This window comes from Gadus morhua, chromosome 2, assembly GCF_902167405.1.
Source record: "Gadus morhua chromosome 2, gadMor3.0, whole genome shotgun sequence".
Classification (NCBI taxonomy): Eukaryota; Metazoa; Chordata; class Actinopteri; order Gadiformes; family Gadidae; genus Gadus; species Gadus morhua.
In genome coordinates, this window is record NC_044049.1 from 28,468,605 (window position 1) to 28,480,277 (window position 11,673).

Consider the following 11,673-nt stretch of genomic DNA (forward strand, 5'->3'; position numbering starts at 1 on the left):
TTTGATGTGGCCGTAGCATTACGCAAGTTGACGCCGCAACACCATGGGAGCGGGGCAGGGGGCGTTAAAAAACGTCAGGCACCGTTATGAGGCACCGAAATGTGCGTTCTTATTCGATCTCGTTACAACTATTTACGTCGGAACCGGTTCCCTACTGGAACCGAGTTTCGGGGAGAGGAATGGCTGTAATTAGATATTGTGGGGCATATTTACCAGGATGCTTAATTAAACAATTAATGCAAGTTTAAGTCCTATCTCAGCTTGATTACTGAACGGTCATATGGTCCAGCAAATCAGAAAATAATATTAATAAGATACAGGTAGCTAAAAACAAAGATGCTCGTATAGTGCTCAACTGCTCATACAGAACTTGAGTATGTGAGATGCTTAATAAGGTGCATTGGTTACCTTTTAAAATTAGGTTACACTACTCTCTTTTCAGCTTTTTAAGAAATATAATAACAGCAAAGAGTCCTGTAAGCCTGTTTAATAGCTTGATGTTTTGTCATGAGGAGATTTCTATTTATAAAACAGAGCCGGACAGAGAACAATGCACTGCAGAACAATGGTATTCTTTACCACGTTTTTTGGTAAATGAAACAAGTAAGATGGCTTTTAAAATCAAATTGAAATTGTATTTATTTACACAAGGTGTTACATGATTTTATTTACTACTGCAGCAGACAGAGGAGGCGCTGCCGTCGGACCTCCACACCCAGACCCCCTCGGAGAGCAGCGACTGTAAAGCTCCGCCAAAGAGGCTCCACGTCTCCAACATCCCCTTCAGGTTCAGGGACCCCGATCTCAGGCAGATGTTTGGCGTGAGTACAGGCCCGTAGTGACCTCTGACCTCCAGGTGGGGGCCGCTTGTCTAACACTCTTCATCGACCTGAGGGCCCCCCTCTGAGTGTTTCCTCTAGGGGCCTCCTCCAATAGTGTGTTCCTGAATCCTCTGACGCCAGACTTCAGATTCAGAAGTCGGGAAAGCTCACAGCTTTCTTGTGGCATTTCTTGGAGGCACGGCCCCTTCTTGTCTTCGTCTCTCTGAATTCTGAGAGCAGACCGAGAACAGTTATGACGCCCCGAGCAAAAATGGCTGTGCCCGTGAAGAGATTTTTTTTTTTTGTATTTTTACCACGTTGGTCATTTTAATGTCGATTTTAAATACTCTTACACACTTGATTACATTGCTACTTTATTCCGGTCACCAATTTCTGCATTGCACGGTCTTGCTGTGCGTGCAATACAATGTAAAATTGTGTTGTTTGTTTTCGGGCTGGTTTGCTGAAGAGGCTTAAGACAAACAGGAATGCTATAAATGCTCCGAGACCGGAAATGACGTGAAAAGTGGGAAGGCTGGTGTCCGAGGATTAAGGAACACACCAAAAGTGTTACCCCTAGGAGCCACCATACATGTTTCCGTATATTATTTGTTGATTGTCTTATTTCCTTTCTTTTTCGGTTTCAGCAATTTGGCAAAATCTTAGATGTGGAAATCATCTTTAACGAGCGTAAGGTAAGAATCCCTCCTCTGTGTCTAAACCTAGCTGTCATGTAAATACGCTCAGGGTTCTAAATTAACACCCGCCAACCCGCCAAATACAGGTTAAAAATAATTTTGGCGGTTGTTAATAAAAACGTATTAGCCAGTTTGACCGGTGATGCATGAGGCAATCATATTAGTCAGAGCCGCTCTACTGTTCTTGCCACCTGGGAAGTACTGACTTCATTTCCCATGAACACTGTCGTGATGCTACGGGATGACGTATAAAATGCCCATTGGCTGCGCACAGGCAGTGCAACCAACCAGCGCGAGAAACCATGGAAACAGAAAACACAAAGAAGAAGAAGAAGAAGAAGAAGAAGAAGAAAAATAATAATGAATGGAGCAGAAACTGTCAAAAGAAGGGAGGGAGCTAGCTAAAGTAATTTAAAAAGTAGCCTAAACTTAAACTAAATGCGGCGGAGGTTGGTTGGACAGACGTCTGGGGGCGAGAAGAGGAAGAAGGCAGGGGATGAGATTGAGAATATAAACAACAATGCGTGCAAAATGAAAAAATAAAGTTAAATGGCAAATGGCTGACAGGTCGTGAATGGCTTGTGTTTGATCACGAAAATGTCGTCATGTTTTGAAAGGACTGCCGCATGTACGCAAAAGATAAAAAGAGAACAAACAATTTCGTGGTGGGAACGAATCATTTTAAAGTCGAGGCTGTAAAGGACCATAAGCGTGCCCGGAGTCATCACGAGAGCTTCAGGATTAAATGGATTTTTTTTACTGGAAATAATTTGGCTAGTGGAAATTCTGATTGGCTGGTAATCAAAAAGTTAATTTAGAACCTTGATTACTCTAATAAAATAATAATGAAAGTCGTACTGTGTTTGATCTGAGCCCTACGTAGAACCTAGGGATTATCCTGGTTCTATTTTCTAGTTTAGGATTATCCTGATTCTATTTTGTAGTTTAGGATTATCCTGGTTCTATTTTGTATTTAAGGATTATCCTGGTTCTATGTTATAGTTTAAGATTATCCTGGTTCTATCTTCTAGTTTAAGATTATCCTTGTCATATCTTCTTGTTTAGAATTATCGGTTATATCTTCTAGTTTAGGATTATCCTGGTTATATCTTCTAGTTTAGGATTATCCTGGTTCTATCTTCTAGTTTAGGATTATCCTGGTTATATCTTCTAGTTTAGGATTATCCTGGTTCTATCTTCTAGTTTAGGATTATCTTTCAAAGGCAGGACATGTTAAACAATTTTATTTCATTCTATTCAATTCTAAAATCTTAAAATGAATTGTAATCATCGGTCAAGAAGTTCTCAGAAGGACTTTGGCAACCCAGTTTGATGTTCTGGGTGAACTGGTCTGAAGGTAACCTAACAGTCCCTCTGTGGTCACATCCCTCTGTGGTCACATCCCTGTGTCCCTCTGTGTCCCTCTGTGTCCCTCTGTGGTCCCTCTGTGATCCGTCCCTCTGTGGTCCCTCTGTGTCCCTCTTTGGTCCCTCTGTGGTCCCTCTGTGTCCCTCTGTGATCCGTCCCTCTGTGGTCCCTCTGTGTCCCTCTGTGTCCCTCTGTGTCCCTCTGTGATCCGTCCCTCTGTGATCCGTCCCTCTGTGATCCGTCCCTCAGGGCTTCGGCTTTGTGACCTTTGAACTCATCGCCGATGCAGACCGCGCCCGAGAGAAGCTGCACGCCACCGTGGTCGAGGGACGCAAAATAGAGGTGGGTCTTTGCTTTTCCCCTTTTGACTGCTGTGTGTGTGTGTGTGTGTGTGTGTGTGTGTGTGTGTGTGTGTGTGTGTGTGTGTGTGTGTGTGTGTGTGTGTGTGTATGTGTGTGTGTGTGTGTGTGTGTGTGTGTGTGTGTGTGTGTTTGAGTGTATATTTGTGTGTTCGTATGTATGCGTTTTAATGTATATGTGTGTGTACATGTGTGTGTGTGGGTTTGTGTGTGTGCTTTACGGCATCAACAGCACACTTCAGTGACATCATGGTGTTGAGAATCTCGACCCACCCGCAACTCTATCCAGCAGCTCAGTGCAACAAGTCCCCTGTTAACATTAACATCCGATACTGTCTGGACTGTACTGTGCAATAACTCATAACTCTAACCCCCCAGAGAGAGTAGCGGCTCCTGAACCCGGTCCCCGAAGAAATTATTAAAATTGGAGAACACACTTGAGGGACTTTCTCTGAAAAGAGATTAAAGTTTGCTAATGCTTAATAACAGAAGAATGAATCCAATGAGGAACCTTTCCTCTTAAGGACATTTTAGTATGTCTCTCAGGCTCAATCTGAACGGGAATCAACCACAGAATATCTCTTCATCCTCATGACTCTTTACTTTCATATTTCGGTTCCAGCAGCAGATTCTCAAGCATTTTTCCAAAGGAAATGTCTATGTTGTGGTGAGAATAAGCAGAAAGCGATGACTGTTGGATCTGACCCGACCTGTGAGCTCTGTCAGTGTGTCTGTTGAGAGCTGAAATTCATCTCAAGTAATTTGTCCTCCTGAGTAAGGTGCTGCTTATCCCTTTCTCATCTCCCCCCTCTCCACCATTCCATCCAACATTAGCTTGTAGAGCGCCCCCACCCTCTTCACCCACTCGACACAGTTACCATGGTTACAGTAGGAAAACAAATGGGCGAGGCCAAAATAACATAAAGGTTTGGGAATGGTAAGTGTGAAGTGAGCCTTCCTGCCAGCACCTCCTCCTCTCTCTCCCCGTGAAGCGTTGCCACGTTTGACTGTTTTTGTTCGTATTGATTATGACTGGGTTCATGCTGTATGATTTGGTTTATAAACACATGTATATGTTTTCCGTCGTGCCAACGTGTGTTTGAGTACTCTGAGAGCGAGAGAGGAGTGAGAACCAGTCTGCACCTTGTCTCTTGCTCTGTGAGTGTGTGGACGTCTGTCTCCCTGTTCTTTCTGTTCTTTCATGGATCATCCCTGACCTCCTCAGCACTTGGTTTGAAGCTGGAATGATTTGATTGGCTGATCAGTTGAATGGATGATTCGCTCCACGTGCTCTGACACGGTCCCTGGTTTGGTCGTGGTTCTTCTGCTTCTCTTCATCCCTTTGATTGACGTTGGGAAGGCTGATGTTCTGAGTGTGAATGCATATGTGGCTTGGTCTCAGATTGGACATGCACAATGGACATTGTCTCTTGATGATATTTCCTTTGTCTTCCCGTGTCTTTCCTCCAAACACCCAAAGGTGCATGCATCATAACATCATCATTCACATCTTTTCGTTTCCATCTCTTGCATTTGTTTCATCTCTCTGATGTGTCACTCAAAGGGTGGAAGCATGCCGTTTAAAACTGTTAAAAACTAAATTGCAAAGAAAAAGGTTTAGCTTGTTTTGTTTTCCCTCTGTGGACGTGTTGCTGAGTAACGACCAATGAGAGCTGCTGCTCATGTTCTGAAGCGTCTGAGGGGCACTGGGGACCTCGTCCCTCTAGGAAACGTCCCTCTAAGAGTGGTTCATCGGCCCCTAAGAGACTTCCCTCGGCCTCTAGGAGACTTCTCTCTAGGAGTCATCCTTAGGCCCCTAGGAGACGTCCCTTGGGCCCTAGGAGACGTCCCTCTAGGAGACGTCCCTCTAGGAGACATTCCTCTGAGAGATGTCCCTATAGGAGTCATCCCAAGGACCCATGGAGTCATCCCTGGGCCCCTAGGTGACATCCCTTGGGCCCTAGGAGACGTCCCTCTAGGAGACGTCCCTCTAGGAGACATTCCTCTGAGAGATGTCCCTATAGGAGTCGTCCCAAGGACCCATGGAGTCATCCCTGGGCCCCTAGGAGACGTCCCTTGGGCCCTAGGAGACGTCCCTCTAGGAGATCCCCCTCTAGGAGACCTTCCTCTAAGAGATGTCCCTATAGGAGTCGTCCCTAGAGCCCTTGGAGTCGTCCCAGGGCCCCTGGAGACGTGCATGGAGCCCGACTCCCTGGGCGTCCGTCCTCACAGCCTGCTGTCTCCTCAGGTGAACAATGCGACGGCGCGGGTCATGACCAACAAGAAGACGGTCAGCCCCTATGCAAACGGTGAGACGCCCATACGCTGTCTGGGAGGATTCACTTTACTACTTCCAAGTTTTGAAGTAAACCTGAATCTATTCAATTATTCTTCTGATTTTTTAATCCAAAACACACGAGGATATTGAACAAAACTGTCCTTCAAATGTTTTATAGCACATAAAAAATCTCTCTCTCTCTCTCTCTCTCTCTCTCTCTCTCTCTCTCTCTCTCTCTCTCTCTCTCTCTCTCTCTCTCTCTCTCTCTCTCTCTCTCTCTCTCTCTCTCTCTCTCTCTCTCTCTCTCTCTCTCTCTCTCTCTCTCTCTCTCTCTCTCTCTCTCTCTCTCTCTCTCTCTCTCTCTCTCTCTCTCTCTCTCTCTCTCTCTCTCTCTCTCTAGGCTGGAAGCTGAACCCAGTGGTCTACAGTCCAGAGTTCTATGCAGGTAAAGACAAATTTTTTCGTTCCACTTGCAGGAACTAGATGAAAAAATACTTTAAATGTTATAATGAAAGGAAAAGATGGTGAGCTGGTGAAGTATTATATTATAGATATATCGTTTTGCCTATATATTTCTGTATATATATATAGATATCTAAGCACTCTTCTCTCTTGTCCTTTGCCTCCTTTCTATATGTTTGGCTTTAGTATATGCTACACGTGAACCTCCTAAAATGGCACCATTTGATTGATTCGCTATCAAAATACGAAAAAAAATAATAATAATAACTTGGCAAAAAGTGTTATCTTGTTTGTTTTTGGAATGTTTAGGTGTAGTATATACTAAAGGGTTAGGGTTAGGGTTAGTTAACCCTAACCCTACTAAAACAACTATTCCCCTCAGGTAGTTGGGAACAGCCCCCTCGACCTTGGCCTCGGCGGCCTTCCCAACTATTCACTTCACCTTAGGCGAATAATTGTTAAATATATATAGCGAGATATATATAGCGAGATATATATATATATATATATACATATATATATATATATATATATACAGCGAGAGAGATATATATATAGACATATAGATAGAAAGTACGCAGAGGACAAGAGAGAAAAGAGCTAATTGTCCCTCTCTCTGTGTGTATGTGTGTTTGTGTGTGAGTGTGCTGTGTGTGTTTGTGTGTGCATATTTGTTTGTGTGTGTCTGTCTATTTCCTGTATATAGTACAGTAAATATATATACATATATATTAGGGATGGGCGTGAGGAATCAATTACTCGAGTACTCCTCGTTACAAATGAACTCGGTTGGTGGACAGGCAAACTTGAGTTTGCTTATACACACACAAAGTTTTCTGAAGCAAATGTATACATTTTCTGTGCGGCGCCACTAACGCATGCCGTGGGCACAAAGAAAATGAAATGTATCAAATTTCTGTGTGGCGTGTGCCGTTCCGTGTTCAGGCACGCCAGAATTCAAAAAGTTAAGGTGTAAAAGCAAAGCGCAGCGAAGAATTGAAATAAGATGGAATGCAAAATATGCCAAGCGAAATCGAGCTACCAGAGTACTACAAGTACTATGCGGCAACATATGCTCCTGAAACACAACGGTGAGTTCGGGAAAGCAGACCCGCAGCAACCAACTGTGTCGGCTATTTTCACCGCCGCAAGACGCAGCTGTAATCCCGGCTGTGTAGAGAAGATCACAACGCTGAGTATTTCCATAGTCCATTTGCTGCCGTATTATTTGCAGCTTTAAATTATTTGCAATGGATTGGCTACTTGTCTCGTTTTTGTGTTTAAAACGCTACAGGCCTTGGTTCGACGTGATTTAAATTGTGACACGCATATTTATTTTTGAAAGGAAAATGTCTTTTGAACGTTTGCAAAAATAAATAATGAATACTCTGATAACTCTGACTGTTTTGATGGAGAATGGACCACACTGACACATGAACCCAACACATAACAACAACACACTGACACATGAACCCAACGCACAACGACAACACACTGACACATGAACCCAACACACAACGACAACACACTGACACATGAACCCAACACACAACGACAACACACTGACACATGAACCCAACACACAACGACAACACACTGACACATGAACCCAACACACAACGACAACACACTGACACATGAACCCAACGCACAACGACAACACACTGACACCTGAACCCAACACACAACGACAACACACTGACACCTGAACCCAACACATAACAACAACACACTGACACATGAACCCAACACATAACAACAACACACTGACACATGAACCCAACACACAACGACAACACACTGACACATGAACCCAACACACAACGACAACACACTGACACATGAACCCAACACACAACAACAACACACTGACACATGAACCCAACACACAACGACAACACACTGACACATGAACCCAACACACAACGACAACACACTGACACACAAACCCAACACACAACGACAACACACTGACACATGAACCCAACACACAACGACAACACACTGACACATGAACCCAACACACAACGACAACACACTGACACATGAACCCAACACACAACGACAACACACTGACACATGAACCCAACACACAACGACAACACACTGACACTGACCCAACACACATCGACAACACACTGACACACAAACCCAACACACAACGACAACACACTGACACATGAACCCAACACACAACGACAACACACTGACACACGGACCCAACACACAACGACAACACACTGACACACAAACCCAACACACAACGACAACACACTGACACATGAACCCAACACACAACAACAACACACTGACACATGAACCCAACACACAATGACAACACACTGACACATGAACCCAACACACAACGACAACACACTGACACATGAACCCAACACACAACGACAACACACTTACACACGGACCCAACAGGAACAGGAGCTGCTGACCGTTTGGATGAGGTTGGCAACAAAAGACAGTCTGTTTGATAAGTGAAAAGCACCTCTGTATAATGAAGTCACCTGGATCCTCACTGGTCCCCCATTGGTTGAAGCCCCCCTCCTCCCCCGTCTCTCCAGTCCCAGGCTTCCCCTACCCAGCAGCCACTGCGGCGGTTGCGGCGTTCAGAGGAGCCAACCTTCGGGGCCGGGGCCGGACCGTCTACAACGCCTTCAGGGCCGCCGCCCCCCCCCCCTCACATCCCCGCCTACGGAGGGTGAGTGTTTGTATGTCGCATGGTGTGTGTGTGTGTGTCATACGGTGTGTGTGTGTGTGTATCTTACAGTGTGTGTGTGTGTGTGTCGTTCAGTGTGTGTGTGTGTGTCGTAAGGTGTGTGAGTGTGTGTGTGTGTGGTACGATATGTGTGTGTGTTTATGAGTGTCACTGTATTTACGACACACACACACACATCGTACCACACAAACAACACGTGTGTGTGTGTTTCTGTCAGTCTGTCTGTGTTAGTGTGTGTGTGTGTGTGTGTGTGTATGTCGTACGGTTTGTGTGTGTGTGTCAGTTTGTGTGGTTAGTGTGTGTGTGTGTGTCATAAGGTGTGTGAGTGTGTGTGTGGTACGATGTGTGTGTGTGTGTCGTAAATACAGTGACACTCATAAACACAGAAACACAAACTACACGTGTGTTTGTGTTTCTGTCTGTTTGTCTGTCTGCCTGTGTTAGTGTGTGTGTGTCAGTGTGTGTGTCAGTGTGTGTGTCAGTGTGTGTGTTAGTGTGTTGTGGCAACCCGCTACCCAAATATGCCGGGTTCCAGGTACGAATCACACGTGATAGTGAGGGTTTAGCCGCACTCGGCATTTATTGCATACAACTAAGGCAATACATTAAACTTGAGGTCTCTAGGGCCTCCGTGAGCCTCTAGCCGCTCGCGGACCCGAGCGCTTCCTTCTCTCTTGGTCCCGTCCCTCCCAATGTCAGTCCTCCTGCTCCTTTTAAAATGGCTCCTCTGCCTCCGGCCAGGTGTCCCCCGAACTCGCTGATTGGGGAGAGAGTGATGCTCTTCGTCGCCACTCAGTGGGTGGCGGCGGTATACGCCGTCAATCTCCCCACCTCAGAACCGCCCGGGCCGAGGTTTAAGTGGCGGGATGCCACAGTGTGTGTGTGTGTGTGTGTGTGTGTGTGTGTGTGTGTGTGTGTGTGTGTGTGTGTGTGTGTGTGTGTGTGTGTGTGCTGCCGTTAGTTTCCTGATCTTATTGAGGAGCTGACGTGACGCGTCTCAATAACCGAGATCAGGGGACCATCTGATCAGAGCCAGGGGCCTCTGGGTCGCTGTGCTCACAGCCGCCGCCAGCGACACACCGGGGGGGCTACCCAGGGACCTTGACCTTTGACCTGTGGTCGCTGATCGAAGATAGCAGGGAGGGCTAATGACTGATGTCCTCTGTCCCTCCTCCTCCCTCCTCTCATGGACCAATGGCTCAGGAGGACAGCCAGAGGGTTGATGGTTGGATCCCCTGCTCCTCCTAGATCCTCCTCCTAGCTCCTCCTCCTAGCTGCTCCTAGCTCCTCCTCCTAGCTGCTCCTCCTAGCTGCTCCTCCTAGCTCCTCCTCCTAGCTGCCCCACCTAGCTCCTTCTCCTAGCTGCTCCTCCTAGCTCCCCCTAGCTGCTCCTCCTAGCTGCTCCTCCTAGCTCCTCCTAGCTGCTCCTCCTAGCTGCTCCTCCTAGCTCCTCCTCCTAGCTTCTCCTCCTAGCTGCTCCACCTAGCTCCTCCACCTAGCTCCTCCTGCTAGCTGCTCCTCCTAGCTCCTCCTCCTAGCTCCTCCTCCTAGCTGCTCCTCCTAGCTGCTCCTCCTAGCTGCTCCTCAAAGCTGCTCCTCCTAGCTCCTCCTAGCTGCTCCTCCTAGCTGCTCCTCCTAGCTGCTCCTCCTAGCTGCTCCACCTAGCTCCTCCTGCTAGCTGCTCCTCCTAGCTCCTCCTCCTAGCTCCTCCTCCTAGCTGCTCCTCCTAGCTGCTCCTCCTAGCAGCTCCTCCTAGCTGCTCCTCCTAGCTGCTCCTCCTAGCTGCTCCACCTAGCTGCTCCACCTAGCTGCTCAACCTAGCTCCACGTAACTGCTCCACCTAGCTGAGGGTGGAGGCTGAGGGATCTCACGGTTGACCCCGCCATCGACGTAGGAAAACGTGAATGTGAGGTCATTTCAACTTTAGCCAACATGTACCTAGCTCCGCCCCCATGTTGTGTTCTCCTCTCTGATTGGACACACCCTCTGGCTGATCAGGGTTGGTGGCTAACCCAGCACTCATGCACGTGAATATGCACTAATACCAGTGTTCTGTTTGTTGGTTGCAGTGTTGTTTACCAGGATTGATTTTATGGGACAGATCTTTATGTAAGTATTAACGATGTCACTGCATGCTGTGCCCGACCCCTACCCTGCTGCCATCGCCACGACAACCCTCCTCACATCATCTAACCCAATGGGAATCCCCCCCAACACACACCATTTAAAGCGCCTAGAAAAGCAAAGCTAACCCTTAATAAGTACAATAAATTATTATTAATTATTGCAACTCACAACACATGGCCGTAGCATGGATTCATGTGTGTGTGTGTGTGTGTGTGTGTGTGTGTGTGTGTGTGTGTGTGTGTGCGTGCGCCCTCCCAGCAGGCTGCAGGGTACTGACAAAACGCTGTGCTGCTGGTTTAAGGGCATCAGAGCAGACCCTCATTAGCCTCTACTGGACCAGACATCCTCTCTCGCTCTCTCTCGCCCATGCTTCAGGACACATATTTGTCATTGCATTGCAACTAATACAATTTACGATCCCGGTCTCGCTGGAAAGGTGACATATTATACCACCAGGTGTGAGTGGGATTAGCCGTTACAAGCCGTTTTGAAAATCGGCCTCTTCTGACATCACAAGTAGGCGTGTCCAACTAGATGTATGCCGGCTTGTAACGGCTAATCACACTCCCAGCTGGTGGTGTATATAATATGGGAGCTTTAACGCATGTAGAGCTGTGCTGGGGGCGTTGGGGGGGGGGGGGGGGTGGGCGAAGCGCAGACGCTGAACATGGAGATGATGGCGTGATGATGGAAGACTTTCGTGTTTAGTTTTTTTTCATGCAATCCACTCGCCTCACTCGGGACTCTTGACACATGATGTAAATCCAGGGATCTAATATCTGATTGCAGGTGGCCAAGCGCAAGTAGAACAAAACGAAGTCTGGGTCTA

General features: G+C 46.8%; 1 protein-coding gene and 1 pseudogene across 1 annotated transcript in view; one reads left to right on the forward strand and one right to left on the reverse strand.

Annotated features, from left to right (window-relative positions):
• Positions 1–1,957: 1,957 nt before the first annotated feature.
• LOC115557334 (RNA binding protein fox-1 homolog 1-like) lies at positions 1,958–9,283 on the forward strand (annotated as a pseudogene).
• A 2,215-nt stretch (positions 9,284–11,498) lies between these two features.
• LOC115537534 (thromboxane A2 receptor-like) overlaps positions 11,499–11,673 on the reverse strand; it is a 3,937-nt gene continuing 3,762 nt past the window's right edge. The window contains exon 2 of the mRNA XM_030349520.1: positions 11,499–11,673. This exon is cut by the window's right edge and continues 37 nt beyond it. Within this exon, the coding sequence (XP_030205380.1) occupies positions 11,549–11,673 (125 nt within the window). The 3' untranslated portion in view covers positions 11,499–11,548.